Here is a 23,526-nt window from a genome sequence, read left to right as displayed (position 1 = left end):
GTCTGCCGTAATGTGTAAAAAGGGGAATCTGTTCGCTGTAAGGTGTAAAAGGGTCTCTACCTGGTGTAGTGGTGTTACTGTGCGGCGTAATTTGAATAATGGAGACTACTGTGCACCGTTTTATGAATTGGTATTATTTTGTGGACACACCCCTTACCCACAAAGCCATGCCACTATGTATTTTTGCGCGCGCCTATGGCGCGCACTGCCCGTGTTTTGCATGCAGGGGTGGGGCTCCGATGCCGTTTCTTGCACACAGTGCTAAAATGTCTAGTATGGCACTGTTGCTAGGTATCCATTTCTCTGGCCCTGAGCAGGTCCCCCTCACCAGATCCTCTCCAGGGGTGAGGGGGTGGACTTGGATGGGATGGGGATGGGGCCCAAAGCATTTTGTCGCACCTGGGCCCACCGCTTGCTTGTTCCGCCACTGGCGAGAGTCTAAAGCGCTTGTGCAGGTCTCTGGAAAAATGGCCACCGCACCAATTTCCCGGGCACCTGCGCAAGCGCTGTTGTCCTCAGAGCACTAACTGCGCTGCCGACTACGGAGGGGGCCCACATGCAGGAGGAGGAGGAGGAGGAGGAGGAGGGGGCCCACATGCAGAGATTGCACACGGGTCCCCTCCTCCGTAGATATGCCCCTGCTCCTAACTGCCCCCCAACCCCAAAAAAACAGGACTGTCCCACCAAAATCAGGACAGTTGGGAGGTATGCAATAGTATAGCAACTGAGCTTTTACACGGTACAAAGCATTACTGTGATAGTGAATAGTCTAGTTCCTCTTCCTGTATGTTTGTTCTGTCCAGCCCGTTATTATAATTTTGCACTCATTCACCACTGTGGAAACGTGATTATCAGGCAGTGGAAATGGAGGCACAATGGGTCTGATTACCAGGCGCACGCAGTCATGGTCAGAGCTGCGTCGTCTGTAGCAGTGGACCTGTGTGCGTATGCATTTGCAAATGCCGCAGGTGGAGTCTTTTGCAAAAAGTTGTCAACATATCTCCTTTTTGAGCAACGGCCCCAAAACCATCAATCATTTGTGACTAAATCATTCCTGCGTCCGGAACTGAATCAGGCCTAATATCCGATCGGAACCTTATCAACTAATGATACAGTAGTGTGTACGCTCCAAATCGCACGTTCTCCATATTGGTTTTATTCTCCCAGAAAACTGTCCGCTGTGTAGAACCACCATTTCTCCACGCTGTGTACCTGGCGTCATTGCACAGAACTTGCCAGTGAATAATAATGACAGTCGCCCTTTCAATAATACTAGAATGGAAAAAATACTTTAGGTTGGGAGAGGAGCTTACCCAGCAACTAGTGACAATGATGAAAAGGAGCTCTGCCATTGGGAGGATTTTCCCAGATGAAATGTGATTGGTGGTTTGTTTGCAGTGTATTACACATGGTCAGAGTCAGACTGAACTGATATACTTACACTGTACAGTTACTGTATAATCAGCAGGAGTATAACAGAGGCAGGTGAGCACAGAAGACGTGACGCCGGTGCACATATGAAGTAAGAGGAACCGGAGTCATTATATATACGTATGGATTGGACCGGGTTTATTATATAGGGCTATTGCAATATTCTGGAACTTGTGACCTGTATATAGGAATGAATCGGAGCCCGGGCAGACAGAAGGTTGGTGTGTTATACTGTATCAGATTACAGCAAGCTCAATATGATTTCTTCACTTCTGACAGATTAATGTCACCCTTACATTGCAGCGAGAAGACACACATTGGAATACAGAAGCTGCGTGACATATAGAGAGACACTGAGTGACACTTTACAGTAGTAGCCATTCTGCAGCTGGAGGGTACAGAACCATGCCAGCCGCAGACCCTAGGCAGTCTGTGTCTCGTCTCTGTGCCGTGGTGCTACTGCTCCCTCTGCTGGCGGGACCGGTTCAATCAGGTAATTATCTCAGTATTCAATTCATTTGCTAAAGCCTGTAATATTATTTTCTCTATCGTCCTAAGTGGATGCTGGGGTTCCTGAAAGGACCATGGGGAATAGCGGCTCCGCAGGAGACAGGGCACAAAAAAGTAAAGCTTTACTAGGTCAGGTGGTGTGCACTGGCTCCTCCCCCTATGACCCTCCTCCAGACTCCAGTTAGATTTTGTGCCCGAACGAGAAGGGTGCAATCTAGGTGGCTCTCCTAAAGAGCTGCTTAGAGAAAGTTTAGTTTAGGTTTTTTTCTTTACAGTGAGTCCTGCTGGCAACAGGATCACTGCAACGTGGGACTTAGGGGGAAAGTAGTAAACTCACCTGCATGCAGAGTGGATTTGCTGCTTGGCTACTGGACACCATTAGCTCCAGAGGGATCGAACACAGGCCCAGCCGTGGAGTCCGGTCCCGGAGCCGCGCCGCCGACCCCCTTGCAGATGCTGAAGCGTGAAGAGGTCCGGAAACCGGCGGCTGAAGACTCCTCAGTCTTCATAAGGTAGCGCACAGCACTGCAGCTGTGCGCCATTTTCCTCTCAGCACACTTCACTGGGCAGTCACTGAGGGTGCAGAGCGCTGGGGGGGGGCGCTCTGAGAGGCAAATATAAACCTTATACAAGGCTAAAAATACCTCACATATAGCCCATAGGGGCTATATGGAGATATTTAACCCCTGCCTGACTGGAAAAATAGCGGGAGAAGAACCCGCCGAAAAAGGGGCGGGGCCTATCTCCTCAGCACACGGCGCCATTTTCTGTCACAGCTCCGCTGGTCAGAACGGCTCCCAGGTCTCTCCCCTGCACTGCACTACAGAAACAGGGTAAAACAGAGAGGGGGGGCACATTAATGGCTATATATATATATATTAAAGCAGCTATAAGGGAGCACTTAATATAAGGATATCCCTTGTATATATAGCGCTTTGTGGTGTGTGCTGGCAGACTCTCCCTCTGTCTCCCCAAAAGGGCTAGTGGGTCCTGTCTTCATTAGAGCATTCCCTGTGAGTTTGCGGTGTGTGTCGGTACGTGGTGTCGACATGTATGAGGACGATATTGGTGTGGAGGCGGAGCAATTGCCAAATATGCAGATGTCACCCCCCAGGGGGTCGACACCAGAATGGATGCCTTTATTTGTGGAATTACGTGATGGTTTATCTTCCCTTAAACAGTCAGTTGAGGACATGAGGCGGCCGGACAATCAATTAATGCCTGTCCAGGCGCCTCAAACACCGTCAGGGGCTGTAAAACGCCCTTTGCCTCAGTCGGTCGACACAGACCCAGACACGGGCACTGATTCCAGTGACGACGGTAGAAATTCAAACGTATTTTCCAGTAGGGCCACACGTTATATGATTTTGGCAATGAAGGAGACGTTACATTTAGCTGATACTACAGATACCGTAAAACAGGGTATTATGTATGGTGTGAAAAAACTACAAACAGTTTTTCCTGAATCAGAAGAATTAAATGACGTGTGTGATGAAGCGTGGGTTGCTCCTGATAAAAAGTTGATAATTTCAAAAAAGTTATTGGCATTATACCCTTTCCCGCCAGAGGTTAGGGCGCGCTGGGAAACACCCCCTAAGGTGGACAAGGCGCTCACACGCTTATCCAAACAAGTGGCGTTACCCTCTCCTGAGACGGCCGCACTTAAGGATCCATCAGATAGAAAGATGGAAGTTATTCAAAAGAATATATACACACATGCAGGTGTTATACTACGACCAGCTATAGCAACTGCCTGGATGTGCAGTGCTGGAGTAGTTTGGTCAGAATCCCTGATTGAAAATATTGATACCCTAGATAGGGACAATGTTTTACTGTCGTTAGAACAAATAAAGGATGCATTTATCTATATGCGTGATGCACAGAGGGATATTTGCACACTGGCATCTCGGGTGAGTGCTATGTCCATTTCAGCCAGAAGAGCCTTATGGACACGACAGTGGACAGGCGATGCGGATTCAAAACGTCACATGGAGGTTTTGCCGTATAAAGGGGAGGAGTTATTTGGAGTTGGTCTATCAGACTTGGTGGCCACGGCTACTGCCGGGAAATCCACTTTTTTACCTCAAGTCACTCCCCAACAGAGAAAGGCACCGACCTTTCAACCGCAGCCTTTTCGCTCCTACAAAAATAAGAGAGCAAAGGGCTTGTCGTACCTGCCACGAGGCAGAGGAAGAGGGAAGAGACACCAACAGGCAGCTCCTTCCCAGGAACAGAAGCCCTCCCCGGCTCCTGCAAAAACCTCAGCATGACGCTGGGGCCTCTCAAGCGGACTCGGGGACAGTGGGGGGCCGTCTCAAAAATTACAGCGCGCAGTGGGCTCACTCGCAGGTAGACCCCTGGATCCTGCAGATAATATCTCAGGGGTACAGGTTGGAATTAGAGACGGATCCTCCTCATCGTTTCCTGAAGTCTGCCTTACCAACCGTCTCTTCCGAAAGGGAGAGGGTGTTGGAAGCCATTCACAAGCTGTACGCTCAGCAGGTGATAGTCAAAGTACCCCTATTACAACAAGGAAAGGGGTATTATTCCACTCTATTTGTGGTACCGAAGCCGGATGGCTCGGTAAGGCCTATTCTAAATCTGAAGTCCTTGAACCTCTACATAAAAAAGTTCAAGTTCAAGATGGAGTCACTCAGAGCAGTGATAGCGAACCTGGAAGAAGGGGACTTTATGGTATCCTTGGACATCAAGGATGCGTATCTACACGTTCCGATTTACCCCGCACACCAGGGGTACCTCAGGTTCATTGTTCAAAACTGTCACTATCAGTTTCAGACGCTGCCGTTCGGATTGTCCACGGCGCCTCGGGTCTTTACCAAGGTAATGGCCGAGATGATGATTCTTCTTCGAAGAAAAGGCGTATTAGTTATCCCATACTTGGACGATCTCCTAATAAGGGCAAGGTCCAGAGAACAGCTGGAGACAGCTTTAGCACTATCTCAAGAGGTGCTAAGACAACACGGGTGGATTCTGAATATTCCAAAATCCCATTTAATCCCGACAACTCGTCTGCTGTTCCTAGGAATGATTCTGGACACGGTTCAGAAAAAGGTTTTCCTTCCAGAGGAAAAAGCCAAGGAGTTATCCGATCTGGTCAGGAACCTCCTAAAACCAGGAAAAGTGTCAGTACATCAATGCACAAGAGTCCTGGGAAAAATGGTGGCTTCTTACGAAGCAATTCCATTCGGCAGATTCCATGCAAGAATATTCCAAAGGGATCTGTTGGACAAATGGTCAGGGTCGCATCTGCAGATGCACCTGCGAATAACCCTGTCACCAAAGACAAGGGTGTCACTTCTGTGGTGGTTGCAGAAGGCTCACCTATTAGAAGGCCGCAGATTCGGCATTCAGGATTGGATCCTGGTGACCACGGACGCCAGCCTGAGAGGCTGGGGAGCAGTCACACAAGGAAGAAACTTCCAGGGAGTATGGACGAGTCTGGAAAAGTCTCTTCACATAAACATTCTGGAACTAAGAGCAATCTACAATGCTCTAAGCCAGGCGGAACTTCTCCTGCAAGGAAAGCCGGTGTTGATTCAGTCGGACAACATCACGGCGGTCGCCCATGTAAACAGGCAGGGCGGCACAAGAAGCAGGAGTGCAATGGCAGAAGCTGCCAAGATTCTTCGCTGGGCGGAGAATCACGTGATAGCACTGTCAGCAGTGTTCATCCCGGGCGTGGACAACTGGGAAGCAGACTTCCTCAGCAGACACGATCTTCATCCGGGAGAGTGGGGTCTACATCCAGAAGTCTTCAACATGTTAATAGACCGTTGGGAAAGACCAATTGTAGACATGATGGCGTCTCGCCTCAACAAGAAACTGGACAAATATTGCGCCAGGTCAAGAGATCCACAGGCAATAGCTGTGGACGCACTGGTAACTCCTTGGGTGTACCAGTCAGTGTATGTGTTTCCTCCTCTGCCGCTCATACCAAAGGTATTGAAGATCATACGGCAAAGAAGAGTAAGAACAATACTAGTGGTTCCGGATTGGCCGAGAAGGACTTGGTATCCGGAACTTCAAGAGATGCTCACGGACGAACCGTGGCCTCTACCTCTGAGAAGGGACCTGCTACAGCAGGGTCCCTGTCTTTTTCAAGACTTACCGCGGCTGCGTTTGACGGCATGGCGGTTGAACGCCAGATCCTAAAAGGGAAAGGCATTCCAGAAGAAGTCATTCCTACCTTGATTAAGGCACGGAAGGAAGTCACCGTGAAACATTATCACCGCATTTGGCGAAAATATGTAGCGTGGTGCGAGGATCGGAGGGTTCCGACGGAGGAATTCCAACTGGGTCGTTTCCTACATTTCCTGCAATCAGGATTATCTATGGGTCTCAAATTGGGATCCATTAAGGTTCAAATTTCGGCCCTGTCAATATTCTTCCAAAAAGAATTGGCCTCTGTCCCTGAGGTCCAGACTTTTGTCAAGGGAGTACTGCATATACAGCCTCCTGTGGTGCCTCCGGTGGCACCGTGGGATCTAAATGTAGTTTTAGATTTCCTCAAATCCCATTGGTTTGAACCATTGAAAAAGGTGGATTTGAAATATCTCACATTGAAAGTGACTATGTTACTAGCCCTGGCCTCTGCCAGGAGAGTATCTGAATTGGCGGCTTTATCTTATAAAAGTCCTTATCTAATCTTCCATTCGGATAGGGCAGAACTGCGGACTCGTCCGCATTTTCTCCCTAAAGTGGTATCAGCATTTCATCTGAACCAACCTATTGTGGTGCCTGCGGCCACTAGCGACTTGGAGGACTCCAAGTTGTTGGACGTTGTCAGAGCCTTAAAAATATACATTGCAAGGACGGCTGGAGTCAGAAAATCTGACTCGCTGTTTATATTGTATGCACCCAACAAGTTGGGCGCACCTGCTTCTAAGCAGTCGATTGCTCGTTGGATTTGTAACACAATTCAACTTGCACATTCTGTGGCAGGCCTGCCACAGCCTAAAACTGTAAAAGCCCACTCCACAAGGAAGGTGGGCTCATCTTGGGCGGCTGCCCGAGGGGTCTCGGCATTACAACTCTGCCGAGCAGCTACGTGGTCGGGGGAGAACACGTTTGTAAAATTTTACAAATTTGATACCCTGGCAAAGGAGGACCTGGAGTTCTCTCATTCGGTGCTGCAGAGTCATCCGCACTCTCCCGCCCGTTTGGGAGCTTTGGTATAATCCCCATGGTCCTTTCAGGAACCCCAGCATCCACTTAGGACGATAGAGAAAATAAGAATTTACTTACCGATAATTCTATTTCTCGGAGTCCGTAGTGGATGCTGGGCGCCCATCCCAAGTGCGGATTATCTGCAATACTTGTACATAGTTATTGTTAACTAATTCGGGTTATTGTTAAGGAGCCATCTTTAAGAGGCCCTTTCTGTTGTCATACTGTTAACTGGGTTTAGATCACAAGTTGTACGGTGTGATTGGTGTGGCTGGTATGAGTCTTACCCGGGATTCAAAATGCCTCCCTTATTGTGTATGCTCGTCCGGGCACAGTACCTAACTGGAGTCTGGAGGAGGGTCATAGGGGGAGGAGCCAGTGCACACCACCTGACCTAGTAAAGCTTTACTTTTTTGTGCCCTGTCTCCTGCGGAGCCGCTATTCCCCATGGTCCTTTCAGGAACCCCAGCATCCACTACGGACTCCGAGAAATAGAATTATCGGTAAGTAAATTCTTATTATTATCCTTTATTTATATGGCGCCACAAGGGTTCCGCAGCGCCCAATTACAGAGTATAAAAAGTGCATGTGATGTTTTTGTATTAAACTTATGTACATAGCATGAAGAGGAAATTGCAGCATTGGTGGATGGGTTCCGCATATAGATTTACCTAGGAATAGTATTTACAATATGTAACTTCTTAGAATGGTAAATAATTGGCATTAATGTACTTTTCTCTAAGAGTCCTAAGTGGATGCTGGGGACTCCGTAACGACCATGGGGAATAGCGGCTCCGCAGGAGACTGGGCACAAAAATAAAGCTTTAGAACTACCTGGTGTGCACTGGCTCCTCCCCCTATGACCCTCCTCCAAGCCTCAGTTAGAGCTCTGTGCCCGAACGAGAAGGGTGCACACTAGGGGCTCTACTGAGCTTCTTAGTGAAAGTTGTTATTTTCAGTGAGACCTGCTGGCAACAGGCTCACTGCATCGAGGGACTAAGGGGAGAAGAAGCGAACTCACCTGCGTGCAGAGTGGATTGGGCTTCTTAGGCTACTGGACATTATCTCCAGAGGGACGATCACAGGCCCAGCCTGGGTGGGTCCCAGAGCCGCGCCGCCGGCCCCCTTACAGAGCCAGAAGCAAGAAGAGGTCCGGAAAATCGGCGGCAGAAGACATCCTGTCTTCACCAAGGTAGCGCACAGCACTGCAGCTGTGCGCCATTGCTCCTCAGCACACTTCACACTTCGGTCACTGAGGGTGCAGGGCGCTAGGGGGGGGCGCCCTGAGCAGCAATAAAAACACCTTGGCTGGCGAAAATACATCACATATAGCCCCCAGGGCTATATGGATGAATTTTAACCCCTGCCAGAATCCATAAAAAAGCAGGAGAAAAGTCAGCGAAAAAGGGGCGGAGCCTGCCTATCTCCTCAGCACACTGGCGCCATTTTCCCTCACAGCTCAGTTGGAGGGAAGCTCCCCTGGCTCTCCCCTGCAGTCACTACACTACAGAAAGGGTTAAAAAAGAGAGGGGGGCACTAATTAGGCGCAGTATTAACAATACAGCAGCTATAAGGGGAAAAACACTTATATAAGGTTATCCCTGTATATATATAGCGCTCTGGTGTGTGCTGGCAAACTCTTCCTCTGTCTCCCCAAAGGGCTAGTGGGGTCCTGTCCTCTATCAGAGCATTCCCTGTGTGTGTGCTGTGTGTCGGTACGTTTGTGTCGACATGTATGAGGAGAAAAATGATGTGTAGACGGAGCAGATTGCCTGTAATAGTGATGTCACCCCCTAGGGGGTCGACACCTGAGTGGATGAACTGTTGGAAGGAATACGTGACAGTGTCAGCTCTGTATAAAAGACAGTGGTTGACATGAGACAGCCGGCTACTCAGCTTGTGCCTGTCCAGACGTCTCATAGGCCGTCAGGGGCTCTAAAGCGCCCGTTACCTCAGATGGCAGATATAGACGCCGACACGGATACTGACTCCAGTGTCGGCGGTGAAGAGACAAATGTGACTTCCAGTAGGGCCACACGTTACATGATTGAGGCAATGAAAAATGTTTTACACATTTCTGATAATACGAGTACCACCAAAAAGGGGTATTATGTTTGGTGAGGAAAAACTACCTGTAGTTTTCCTGAATCTGAGAAATTAAATGAGGTGTGTGAATGCGTGGTTTTCCCCCGATAACAACTGATAATTTTCTAAAATGTTATTGGCATTATATCCTTTCCCGCCAGAGGTTAGGGTGCGTTGGGAAACACCCCCTAGGGGGGATAAAGCGCTCACACGCTTGTAAGGGCTCTACCCTCTCCTGAGATGGCCGCCCTTAAGGATCCTGCTGATAGAAAGCAGGAGGGTATCCTAAAATGTATTTACACACATACTGGTGTTATACTGCGACCAGCAATAACCTCAGCCTGGATGTGCAGTGCTGGGTTGGCGTGGTCGGATTCCCTGACTGAAAATATTGATACCTTAGATAGGGACAGTATATTTTTGCCTATAGAGCATTTAAAAGATGCATTTCTATATATGCGTGATGCACAGCGGAATATTTGCCGACTGGCATCAAGTCTAAGTGCGTTGTCCATTTCTACCAGTAGAGGGTTATGGACACGTCAGTGGTCAGGTGATGCGTATTCCAAATGGCATTTGGAAGTATTGCCTTATTAATGGGAGGAGTTATTTGGGGTCGGTCTTTTTGACCTGGTGGCCACGGCAACAGCTGGGAAATCCACGTTTGTACCCCAGGTCGCCTCTCAACATCAGAAGACGCCGTATTATCAGACGCAGTCTGTTCGTGGACAAGGGGCAAAGGGTTCCTCATTTCTGCCCCGTGACAGAGGGAGAGGAAAAAGGCTGCAGAAATCAGCCAGTTCCCAGGAACAGAAACCCTCTCCCGCCTCTGCCAAGCCCTCAGTATGACGCTGGGGCTTTACAAGCAGAATCAGGCACGGTGGGGGGCCCGTCTCAATGAATTTCAGCGCGCAGTGGGCTCACTCGCAAGTAGACCCCTGGATCCTTCAGGTGATATCTCAGGGGTACAAATTAGAATTTGAGACGTCTCCCCCTCGCCGTTTCCTAAAAGTCGGCTTTACCGATGTCTCCTTCTGACACGGAGACAGTTTTGGAAGCCATTCACAAGCTGTATTCCCAGCAGGTGATAATCAAGGTACCCCTCCTGCAACAGGGAACGGGGTATTATTCCACACTGTTGTGGTACCGAAGCCAGACGGCTCGGTGAGACCGATTCTAAATCTAAAATCTTTGAACACTTACATACAGAGGTTCAAATTCAAGATTGAGTCACTCAGAGCAGTGATTGGAAGAACCTGGGACTACATGATGTCTCGGGACATCAAGGATGCTTACCTTCATGTCAAAATTTACCCTTCTCACCAAGGGTACCTCAGGTTTATGGTACAGAACTGTCACTATCAGTTCAGACGCTTCCGTATGGATGGTCCACGGCACCCCGAGTCTTTACCAAGGTAATGGCCGAAATGATGATATTCCTTCGAAGGAAGGGAATTTTAGTTATCCCTTACTTGGACGATTCCCTGATAAGGGTAAGATCCAGGGAACAGTTGGAGGTCGGTGTAGCACTATCTCCGGTAGTGTTGCGGCAGCACGATTGGATTCTCAATATTCCAAAATCGCAGCTGGTTCCGACGACTTGTCTTCTGTTCCTAGGGATGATCCTGGACACAGTCCAGAAAAAAAAAAGGTGTTTTCTCCCGGAAGAGAAAGCCAGGGAGTTATCCGAGCTAGTCAGGAACCTCCTAAAACCGAGCCAAGTCTCAGTGCATCAATGCACAAGGGTTCTGGGTAAAAATGGTGGCTTCCTACGAAGCAATCCCATTCGGCAAATTCCACGCAAGAACTTTCCAGTGGGACCTATTGGACAAATGGTCCGGGTCGCATCTTCAGATGCATCAGCGGATAACCCTGTCACCAAGGACAAGGGTATCCCTCCTGTGGTGGTTGCAGAGTGCTCATCTTCTAGAGGGCCGCAGATTCGGCATTCAGGACTGGGTCCTGGTGACCACGGATGCCAGCCTGCGAGGCTGGGGAGCAGTCACACAGGGAAGGAATATCCAGGGCTTATGGTCAAGCCTGGAGACATCACTTCACATAAATATCCTGAAGCTAAGGGCCATTTACAAATGCTCTAAGCTTAGCAAGACCTCTGCTTCAAGGTCAGCCGGTGTTGATCCAGTCGGACAATATCACGGCAGTCACCCACGTAAACAGAAGGGTGGTACAAGAAGCAGGAGGGCAATGGCAGAAGCTGCAAGGATTCTTCGCTGGGCGGAAAATCATGTGATAGCACTGTCAGCAGTATTCATTCCGGGAGTGGACAACTGGGAAGCAGATTTCCTCAGCACGACCTCCACCCAGGAGAGTGGGGACTTCACCCAGAAGTCTTCCACATGATTATAAACCGTTGGGAAAAACTCGACCGGTATTGCGCCAGGTCAAGGGACCCTCAGGCAATAGCTGTAGACGCCCTGGTAACACCGTGGGTGTACCAGTTAGTGTATGTGTTCCCTCCTCTGCCTCTCATACCCAAGGTACTGAGATTGATAAGATGGAGAGGAGTAAGCACTATATTCGTGGCGCCGGATTGTCCAAGAAGGACTTGGTAACCGGAACTTCAAGAGATGCTCACGGAGGATCCGTGGCCTCTACCTCTAAGAAGGGACCTGCTCCAGCAAGGACCCTGTCTGTTCCAAGACTTACCGCGGCTGCGGTTGACGGCATGGCGGTTGAACGCCGGATCCTGAAGGAAAAAAGGCATTCCGGATGAAGTCATCCCTATCCTGATCAAAGCCAGGAAGGATGTAACCGCAAAACATTATCACCGCATTTGGCGAAAATATGTTGCGTGGTGCGAGGCCAGTAAGGCCCGACGGAGGAAATTCAACTGGGTCGATTCCTACATTTCCTGCAAACAGGAGTGTTAATGGGCCTGAAATTGGGGTCCATTAAGGTTCAAATTTCGGCTCTGTCAATTTTCTTCCAAAAAGAACTAGCTTCAGTCCCTGAAGTTCAGACGTTTGTAAAAGGGGTACTGCATATACAGCCTCCTTTTGTGCCTCCAGTGGCACTTTGGGATCTCAATGTAGTTTTTGGGTTCCAAAAGTCACATTGGTTTGACCCACTTAAATCTGTGGAGTTAAAATATCTCACAGGAAAAGTGGTCATGCTGTTGGCCCTGGCCTGGGCCGGGCGCGTGTCAGAATGGGCGGCTTTATCCTGTAATAGCCCTTATCTGATTTTCCATTCGGACAGGGCGGAATTGAGGACTCGTCCTCAGTTTCTCCCTAAGGTGGTTTCAGCGTTCACCTGAACCAACCTATTGTGGTGCCTGCGGCTACTAGGGACTTGGAGGACTCCAAGTTGCTAGACGTTGTCAGGGCCCTGAAAATATATGTTTCCAGGACGGCTGGAGTCAGGAAATCTGACTCGCTGTTTATCCTGTATGCACCCAACAAGCTGGGTGCTCCTGCTTCTAAGCAGACTATTGCTCGTTGGATTTGTAGTACAATTCAGCTTGCACATTCTGTGGCAGGCCTGCCACAGCCAAAAATCTGTACATGCCCACTCCACAAGGAAGGTGGGCTCATCTTGGGCGGCTGCCTGAGGGGGTCTCGGCTTTACAACTTTGCCGAGCAGCTACTTGGTCAGGAGCAAATACGTTTGTAAATTCTACAAAATTGATACCCTGGCTGAGGAGGACCTGGAGTTCTCTCATTTGGTGCTGCAGAGTCATCCGCACTCTCCCGCCCGTTTGGGAGCTTTGGTATAATCCCCATGGTCCTTACGGAGTCCCCAGCATCCACTTAGGACTCTTAGAGAAAATAAGAATTTACTTACCGATAATTCTATTTCTCGTAGTCCGTAGTGGATGCTGGGCGCCCATCCCAAGTGCAGATTGTCTGCAATACTGGTACATAGTTATTGTTAACTAAATCGGGTTATTGTTTTTGTGAGCCATCTTGCCAGAGGCTCCTCTGTTATCATGCTGTTAACTGGGTTCAGATCACAAGTTGTACGGTGTGATTGGTGTGGCTGGTATGAGTCTTACCCGGGATTCATGAATCCTTCCTTATTGTGTACGCTCGTCCGGGCACAGTATCCTAACTGAGGCTTGGAGGAGGGTCATAGGGGGAGGAGCCAGTGCACACCAGGTAGTTCTAAAGCTTTATTTTTGTGCCCAGTCTCCTGCGGAGCCGCTATTCCCCATGGTCCTTACGGAGTCCCCAGCATCCACTACGGACTACGAGAAATAGAATTATCGGTAAGTAAATTCTTATTTTTTTCTCCCTGCTTCCTGTGTACCCCCCCCCCCCCCCCCCCCCCACACACACACACACACACACACACACCCTTACATCTCACGGTATCCCCATCTTATCTCACCGTACTCTCGTATCTCCTCAGATGGTAGCCACTTACTAGCCCAGGTGCAGTTCTGCCAGCCCAGTGATCCAGCCTCTGGGCTCCTGAAGATGTTTGATGAAGATCAGATGTACAGTTACAACTTCAGCGGTGGTTCCGCCGCCCCCTGGATCAGACAGTTTGATAAGTGGACAGGCGAAGCGTTCCCTGACCGCTCCAATGTATCCCTGCATGTGAAACTCTGCAGCAACATTCTGAATATTTTTACTGAATACCTGCAGAACATTGTGCCGGAAAACCGAGGTGAGAGGTCACACAGCCTTCCACAATGTGCTGTTAAACTGAGGTGAGAGGTCAAACCGCCTTCCACAATGTACTTCTAAACCGAGGTGAGAGGTCACACAGCCTTCCACAATGTGCTGCTAATGCTAAACTGAGGTGAGAGGTCACACAGCCTTTCACAATGTACTGCTAAACCGAGGTGAGAGGTCACACAGCCTTCCACAATGTACTTCTAAACCGAGGTGAGAGGTCACACAGCCTTCCACAATGTACTTCTGAACTGAGGTGAGAGGTCACACAGCCTTCCACAATGTGCTGCTACACCCGCTGTGGGATTTGTATATGGATATCATAGTGACAGAGATCAGCATATGGTATCACAGCACAGTATACAGCGACTCAGCGTTGCATATGGTAATACAGCACAGAAGCAAAGACATCTCTTTCTAGCCAAGCATATGTAATATAAGAGGGGGCCACACTCTCTGTTATGGTGCAAGCTATTAGTATCTAGCACAAGACATATGACATAGTTTGACCCCACCTCTGCCATGTCCTCTGCACCTACTGTGCGATTACGATTAGCCGTTGTCATGAGTTCAGTATGATATCACGATGTTCGGGATGCCGGCGGTCACATGACCGACCGTGGCATCCCGAAACTGAGAATCCCGACACCGCAGGGAGAGGGGGAGGGGTAAGTACACTAAGCCCCCCCCCACCACCACCACCACCACCTTATCACTCCTTGGTGGTAGCTAGGGATAAACCTAGGAAGGCGGAGCCGAGGCCTACATTTTGGGGGGTGGGGGCTATGGCTAACCTCCGCCCTAGTGCCTAACCCTAAGCCTTACTCTCCAGGCCCTAACCCTAACACCCATCCTGATATCTTCGGGATGCCGGCTGTCGGTGCTCCGGCACCAGTCTCCTGAACGGTGTCGGGATTGCGACTGATGCCGAAATCCCGACACCCCTTAGGAGACCTGCAGCGGAACACAGACAGCCGCCGACATCCCAAAGGTGAGTATCGTGGTGGGGGACAGGGCCCGCGGACGGGGGGGGGGAGGTTAGGGTTAGGTACTGGAGGGGGGGTAAGCCATAGCCGACACCCCTGAAGGGTTAGCAATAGTTGATACCCCCGGAGGGGGAGAGGAGGGGAGAGTGGTAAAGTACTTAACTCCGTCTGTTGCCGGGATTCTCACTGTGACCGCCGGCATCCAGTGTGTCTGCATTTCATGCCAAACCCCTACAGAGGTAGTAAGCAAGTTGTATTGAAATCAGCCATAAGCCACTTGATGCGTTTCAGGGGCCGCATAGGCTGCTCTCTAATCTTCAAAGGGCTGCAGTAATGAGTTATACACTTCTGAACAGAAACACCAACCTATAATAACATATTAGCCGGAATTTGAAACAAGCGTCACACGCTATAAAAAACTAATCTGACACTGAAGTAAGGAGTATCAGGGGGCCGCAGGTGACAGCTCGGGGGCCGCCTGTTATCATCACTGATCCTAGACAGTGCTATTACCCAGTAATTATAACACCATATGTCTTCCTATGTTTAGGTGGGACACAGGTGGCTGTTTTCACTGCACATCCCCTCCGCATTGGTATGCCCAACACACTGATCTGCCATATTAATGACGTGTACCCGCCAGCGCTGACCATCACCTGGAGGAAGAATGGCATGGTGCTGTCTAGAGAGCTGGACTCCTATGGATACTTTGCTTTGGGGGACCAGACCTTCCAGGCGTTCTCATACCTCAATGTCACTCCCCACTATAACGATGTCTTCTCCTGCGACGTACAAGTGTCAGGCGACAACAGAACGCTCGTGTCATACTGGGGTAAGTACCGCACTGTTCCATAGAGAAGGAACTGGGACACGTTCTCCTATCCAACGCTACTCTACCGCCCATTGCTTTATCTCTGTCCTCCCATGTGGTAGTATATTACTGTGGAAGCAGCCATGTTGTGAGCTGTACAAATATTTAGTCCGTTACTGGGAAGTAGTAACATCACAGAGGCATGAGGCACAGGGGGGTATTTGTTCTAATCAACTCATAGGTGCAGTCTCCGGCATATTGGTTCATAATGCTAGTGTAACACAGGCACATATACTACTGCTCTCTCCTGGTGTAACACAGGCACATATACTACTGCTCTCTCCTGGTGTAACACAGGCACATATACTACTGTTCTCTCCTGGTGTAACCCAGGCACAAATACTACTGTTCTCTCCTGGTGTAACCCAGACACATATACTACTGCTCTCTCCTGGTGTAACACAGCCACATATACTACTGCTCTCTCCTGGTGTAACCCAGGCACATATACTACTGTTCTCTCCTGGTGTAACCCAGGCACATATACTACTGTTCTCTCCTGGTGTAACCCAGACACATATACTACTGTTCTCTCCTGGTGTATCCCAGGCACATATACTACTGATCTCTCCTGGTGTAACCCAGGCACATATACTACTGTTCTCTACCGGTGTAACCCAGGCACATATACTACTGCTCTCTCCTGGTGTAACCCAGGCACATATACTACTGTTCTCTCCTGGTGTAACCCAGACACATATACTACTGTTCTCTCCTGGTGTATCCCAGGCACATATACTACTGATCTCTCCTGGTGTAACCCAGGCACATATACTACTGTTCTCTCCTGGTGTAACCCAGGCACATATACTACTGTTCTCTCCTGGTGTATCCCAGGCACATATACTACTGTTCTCTCCTGGTGTAACCCAGGCACATATACTACTGCTCTCTCCTTGTGTAAACCTGGCGCATATACTACTGTTCTCTTCCGGTGTAACCCAGGCACATATACCACTGTTCTCTCCCGGTGTAACCCAGGCACATATACTACTGCTCTCTCCTTGTGTAAACCAGGCGCATATACTGTACTACTGTTCTCTTCCGGTGTAACCCAGGCACCTATACTACTGCTCTCTCCTGGTGTAACTCAGGCACATATACTACTGTTCTCTCCTGGCGTAATACAGGCGCATATAGTACTGTTCTCTCCTGGTGTAACCCAGGCATATATACTACTCTTCTCTCCTGGTGTAACCCAGGCGCATATACTACTGTTCTCTCCTGGTGTAACCCAGGCACATATACTATATACTACTGTTCTGTCCTGGCGTAACACAGGTGCATATAGTACTGCTCTCTCCCGGTGTAACCCAGGCACATATACTACTGTTCTCTCCTGGTGTAATTTAGGTGCATATACTACTGTTCTCTCCTGGTGTAATCCAGGCGCATATACTACTGCTCTCTCCTGGTGTAACCCAGGCGTATATACTACTGTTTTCTCCTGGTGTAACCCAGGCACATATACTACTGTTCTTTCCTGGTGTAATTTAGGCGCATATACTACTGTTCTCTCCTGGTGTAATCCAGGCGCATATACTACTGCTCTCTCCTGGTGTAATCCAGGCACATATACTACTGTTCTCTCCTGGTGTAACCCAGGCACATATACTACTGCTCTCTCCTGGTGTAACCCAGGCACATATACTACTGTTCTCTCCTGGTGTAACCCAGGCACATATACTACTGCTCTCTCCTGGTGTAATCCAGGCACATATACTACTGTTCTCTCCTGGTGTAACCCAGGCACATATACTACTGTTCTTTCCTGGTGTAATTTAGGCGCATATACTACTGTTCTCTCCCAATGTAACCCAGGCGCATATACTACTGCTCTCTCCTGGTGTAATCCAGGCACATATACTACTGCTCTCTCCTGGTGTAACCCAGGCACATATACTACTGTTCTCTCCTGGTGTAATCCAGGCGCATATACTACTGCTCTCTCCTGGTGTAATCCAGGCACATATACTACTGCTCTCTCCTGGTGTAACCCAGGCACATATACTACTGCTCTCTCCTGGTGTAACCCAGGCGCATATACTACTGTTCTCTCCTGGTGTAATCCAGGGGCATATACTACTGCTCTCTCCTGGTGTAATCCAGGCACATATACTACTGCTCTCTCCTGGTGTAACACAGGCACATATACTACTGCTCTCTCCTGGTGTAACCCAGGCGCATATACTACTGTTCTTTCCTGGTGTAACCCAGGCACATATACTACTGTTTTCTCTTGGTGTAACACAGGCACATATACTACTGTTCTCTCCTGGTGTAACCCAGGCGCATATACTACTGTTCTTTTCTGGTGTAACCCAGGTGCAAATTTCCTAAGGTCCCCCTTACAGAAAATAGACAAAGGTACATGGAAGATGAGACCTTCAAACAGGGAAAGAGTCAGGATGGTTATGAAGGTGTTCAAAGAGCCTGGTCAGGCAACAGCTCAATAGAAAGCTCAGACAGCTCAGCAAGAAGCTTGTGAGGAGGCTCAGTGCTTAGCTATGGTGTCCTCCATGAGTAGCAGTAGATGATAGAAGTTTGTCCCAGGAGATAGGTTCTTCACCAGACAGGAGCTACATGTTCCTCAGAGGATCTGGGAGAGTGACCACACGGACTAGCTGAGCCACAGCAGTACAAAGACTCTTGTGATCAGCCACTAAAGGGAAGTGCTAAGCTGCCTAGCTCTGGATAAAGAGGGGCCACGGATATACAGTATGTAGCGCCATGAAGGGTGCGTAGTATATGGTATTCTCTGTGTTATTTTTCTGTTTTGACAGTTGTAGAAAATTTACGTTCATCCTCTCAAATACCCTAGAACCTCTGCCACCTTTATGTGTATATCTAGAGCATGCTCCCAGATACACAGAGATAAATCACCACTAATTCCTTTTAGTTCCAGACTACCCCGTCCCCTCTGATCTGTGGATGAACGCCCTGTGTGGTTTGGCCTTGGCTCTCGGCATCGTCTTCCTCCTCCTGGGTTTCGTGTTCCTCTATTTGGCTTGGAAGCTGCAGAACGCTGGTAAGCTAGGTGCTTCCTGTGCTTCATTTGCAGAAGATTATAGTCATTTGTGTAATTACAGCGATGGGGGCTGCTATCATGTTACTGTGTGATGTGACAGGTAGCAATGTCATTCCGGGGGGAGGCTTTTATCTACCAATGCTGCAGTCACTGATGTAGAGAATAATGCTAGGGAAGGGGGTACGTCTTTTGTTGTGTCATCATCATCATCATCATCATCATCATCATCATTCGTCTATATTTATAAAGCAATAACATCCTTTGCAATGGGATACAGTAAGCAGTATATAAATGAATAGAAGAAAGAAGGTCACTATACAGTATTTATTCTCCTCTGCAAATAAATGTTATACAATTTGTACAAACATTGCCCCAATCCCTAGGAGTTCCCATCCATTAGTGGCATTTCTGCCCTGTTACTTTACTGGCTTGGCTTAAAGTTTGTCTTGAAGTTGATGACATTTAAAACAAGCATTCCTTCCTCACCCGTCTCCCCCATCTTGTACCCTACAGACTGATCCAGGTGGACGTTGCATCCCTTCACGTCATCTTCTGTGAATACTAACAGATGGATTGTAATAACCCATCTACTGCAGTGCCTTGAATCTCATTCAGGACCTGAGGTCAACCTTACGTGACATGATTGTCCGACCTCGAGTAATCTGACGAAACACATCACTTGCATTACATTCAGTCAGGGTAAAGTTGCACTTATGCTTTGCCTCAAAAATATAATTTTATTTGCAGAAATGGACAAAATAGGAAGTGTTTTTTTTCTTCATTGCTCAATATGTGTAATTTCCTTATATCCTGGATACACATAGCTACGTTACAAGCACCAGACAACTCCAGCATAAATGCATAATAAACTCTGTTTTTTTCCGGGAATGTGGGACCTTTGTATCACTCTATGGTAAAACTCCTGGACTGTTCTGTGTGACCGCTGCAGTCCCTCACTGGCAATAGATCTCCAACATCAGTCACCTTATGGATCATCTGACACTGAGGATGGACTTTGGGGATCATGCGTACAGTGAGGGTTTCCTATTGGTTGAATTGGTGGATTTCACAGCTGCCGGTAGTCTAGAACACTTCTGACCAATCATTGCTGGTGTGAGACGTCTCAGGGAGAACTTGTAATATCTTAATGATACGTGTTTGCTAATGTCTGCTAACTGTTTTCTGCATTTGCTTTGCAGAGATACTTACATTACTAACCATATCTTCTTATACATGAGTACATTTGATTTATTGTACAAGAACAGCCCCTGCAGGGAGCTGGACTTCAGGCACTTATTTCTCCCAGTCTCCTAAAGAGGATAAGAGGGAGTCAGGATAAGAGGGAGTCAGGATAAGAGGGAGTCAGGATAAGAGGGAGTCAGGAGAACATCTTGCAGGTCTTTTATGAAGCAAAGAAACTGGAACAATAGACCAAAGGTCGGATCTATGATGCATCAAATCTGGGGCTCACTTCTAGATTAAGGCAAATGGTTATTTTTGTGGAAGATTCGCACGGTGTCATCTCTTCCTGATTTCCCCACAATTTTAGTGTTAAAAATTCTAACTTAAAACAACATAATTTAGCTTCCCTTGCTTGTTATTATAATTATTATTATGGAAAATAAAGTATACTGTACATTTTTTTGAGGCATTCCTCATAATCTTTGGTAAAAGGGGCTCCGTAGTTAGCCGAAGCCTAAGAAAAGGATTTGGTGCTTCCAATGTTTATTTAAGTCCACATGAAGCCGAGATGGGAAAGGTTCGTAGAGATCATGTTTCTGGTGCATAAGCTAAACCTGGGCTTCTCCAACCTTATGTTTTATTAACTTGAGTCCTGAAGACCCCCGAGTGCCGTTATGACATTGTTTTGGGACCCCTGAGCGTTGTTAGAAAATTGTTCTGGGACCCTAAGTGGTCCAGTATCTCTGGATCCTGGGGCTTCTTCAGTGGTAGGTAAGTCAGTGCTATAATGGGTGCTTAATGGAAGTGTCCAGCTGAATACCACATGGCCTCTTCCTTGTATGCATGTGACTTGTACATATATGTACGCAGACAGATGTGACACTAAATATCATAATGGTAAGTAAATTCCCATTGGACCTTTATGGGATGAGAGTAGTTTCCATTTTCCTGCTTTTGCTGCATCTCAATGACTGTGACACGTTACAGTGATCTCTATAATGTAAGTAAGAACACATATAACCTGCCGGATGAATTGCTGAAATCTGATTTGTAAAAACTAATTAGAAAGCCCAGGCAAATGATTTATTGTGTTTAACTCTTTCGCTGCTGAGGCTTTCTTACCCCTGCTCTGAACCTATTTTGGCCTGGTCACATTCCCACATCAAGTCCACACAAGGCAAATGTTAGGATTTAATATAAATTAACTTTTTTTTATTTTCTATTAAAATTGCAAGAAAGTGGAACTGTGTGTATTGTATTTTTATAGCTGAATCTAATTTCTTATTACAGGTTTGGTATTCATTTACGTTTTCCAAAGTAGCAAAATTAGGATTACGCAAATATATTTTCCTAAGAAAATCGCTTAAAAATGATAAGGCAAACTTTGATGTATTTTGGTAGTTTGCATTTTCTGATAAATATATATAATGCACAAAAATGTGCAGGCTTGATAAGGATTTAGGTGTAAGACACATCATCTACAATACTAGACCTCCTTACGCTTCACGTTTAGGGTCACTTTAATTTCCAACGCAAGAGTAGAATGCACAGGAGGCTTCAGAAGTTCGCTCAGTTGTGGAAAGATTCACCGTACTCCATAGCCATATTAAGGGGGGGGATGCAGGGCATACTGTACCCAAGCCCCCTTTTATCAGGGGCTCCCCCTCCCCCCCGGCCAGGTCACACTGGCATTACTAGCTTTCGCTCTAAAGCAACGGCAGAACCAGCAGCCAGAATGCGAGCAGGACAGTATGCAGTGCAGGCAGAGACACAGAAATATCATGTTTCATTAGCTACCGACGGAGCTTTCTGACCAGAGAAGAGATAGGAGGTTGGAGAGAGCTGTAAGTGACACAGGGATCCAAGCTTCTCCTCCTCCCTGCCTGGGTGTCTCAGTCCTGTGTAAACTATTATGCAACTAAACCATTTGCGTTTAGAGATAGAGACACATACAGAGTCCTCCTGAGTCCTGTCCCAGTGTGTAAGTAGTACAGAGGCTGCTGCTATTCTTACATGTGACCAAATAAATGATTTTATTTTTCCATGTGTATTTTAAGGTTAAGTTGTCTTTATTCCACTACAAGAAAAGTTTATAAAATAGTTGTCTTTCAATTAGGTTGAGCTATAAACACTACCTGGACTTCCTTCTTAATTTATGATTGCAATCACCTGTGTTGAAGTACCTTTCTTATTAATTAAATAGTTCAACACAGGTGACGCAAATCATATATTAAGTGGGAAGTCCAGGTGGAGAGCATTGCCTGCGGGTGGGGGAGGGGCAGGTGCGGGAGTGCCGAGGGTGCCTGCGGGTGGGGGAGGGGTGGGTGAGGGGATGCATGTGGGTGGGGGAGGATGGGGCATACTTGCCTACCTGACCCTCTCCATGAGGGAGAAAATGCTCTGTTCCTGGACTTTCCTGGTAATGTATGATTGCCATCACCTGTGTTGAATTCCTTTCTTATTAATTAAATAGTTCAACACAGGTGACGCAAATCATATATTAAGTGGGAAGTCCAGGTGGAGAGTATTGCCTGCGGGTGGGGGAGGGGCAGGTGTGGGGGTGCCTGCGGGTGGGGGAGGGGTGGGTGCGGGAATGCCTGCGAGTGGGGGAGGGGATGCCTGTAGGTGGGGGAGGGTGGGGTGCCTGCGGGTGGGGGAGGGGGAGGTGCGGGGTTGTCCATACCTCTGGTCCAAGGCTTGAACCATGTAATGTCCTCAGCTGCTGCGCCCCAGACCTTATCAGGGTGTTGGACTGAGGACCTGGGTAGTGCTGTCCCTGCACAGGGTGGAGTACGGTGGCCGGCTGCTGCGGGTGAGGTGTGTGACGAGGTCAGTGGACTGGCGCTGGTTCCTGATCCCCGGGTCACTCAGTTGAGCAGTCCCCCATGCACCATGCTGCGTCTGGAAAGCTGTGCCCCGGGCAGACCGCAGGCCAGGGAGAGCGCTGTGCCTCAGACCCCCTTGCCTGCAGCCATGCTGGGACAGACGTTTTACACCAATCTGGCAAAAATGTTTGCTTGATTACTTTTTTCGGGATTAAGGGGAATATTCAGACCTGATCGTAACTTTACTAAAATTGCAAATGGCTGATTTTCAGGCATCTGCGCATGTGCAGTGAATGCGTCACACATGCTCAAACTTTCATTATGCGGAATGATGCAATCACAATATGATTTACAGTCAGCGGGCGTTTGGGGGCAGCAACGCGGCGTTGGGGGGGAGTGGAGCGGGAATTGGAGGCATGTCAATGCCATTTTCAGGGTGATCCGATGACGTTTGTTGCGATTAGAAACATGGGGGCGGTGCATCTTAATATTCAGCCAGGCTGCGCAGGCAGGTATCAACCTCTATTTTCCGAATCTGCGATGGGGTCTTGTCCTGTGCTGGGCGGCCCAGAGCATGTTAGTTTATAAGTACAACTGCATGCTGAGTATGTAATCGTGCCTCAACGCGCCTGTCCGTGATTAAACTCAGCAACCTAAGGTATCGCCTAGGCGTGACTAAACCTCCGTCTAGGCGCAGAAACAGCCAAGATAACGGAGGACCCATCTGTAGCAGTTTTTGCTAATTTTTAGGTTGGATGGCAGAGTCTGCAATCCTTTCTTT

The 23,526-nt window shown here is 48.2% G+C and overlaps 1 protein-coding gene across 1 annotated transcript; it reads left to right on the top strand.

The window, feature by feature from the left end:
• Positions 1-1,417: 1,417 nt before the first annotated feature.
• Positions 1,418-21,970, top strand: LOC134949565 (class II histocompatibility antigen, M alpha chain). Its single transcript, XM_063938223.1, has 6 exons — positions 1,418-1,648; positions 1,735-1,924; positions 13,585-13,845; positions 15,390-15,671; positions 18,610-18,738; positions 19,252-21,970. Exons 2-6 carry the CDS (start codon positions 1,837-1,839, stop codon positions 19,254-19,256), a joined length of 765 nt encoding a protein of 254 aa, XP_063794293.1. The 5' UTR covers positions 1,418-1,648; positions 1,735-1,836; the 3' UTR covers positions 19,257-21,970.
• The last annotated feature ends 1,556 nt before the right edge of the window (positions 21,971-23,526 follow it).

Source organism: Pseudophryne corroboree, chromosome 8 (genome assembly GCF_028390025.1).
Source record: "Pseudophryne corroboree isolate aPseCor3 chromosome 8, aPseCor3.hap2, whole genome shotgun sequence".
NCBI lineage: Eukaryota > Metazoa > Chordata > Amphibia > Anura > Myobatrachidae > Pseudophryne > Pseudophryne corroboree.
The sequence above is the reverse complement of the archived record's forward strand: the minus strand, read 5'-3'. Positions and strand labels throughout refer to the sequence as shown.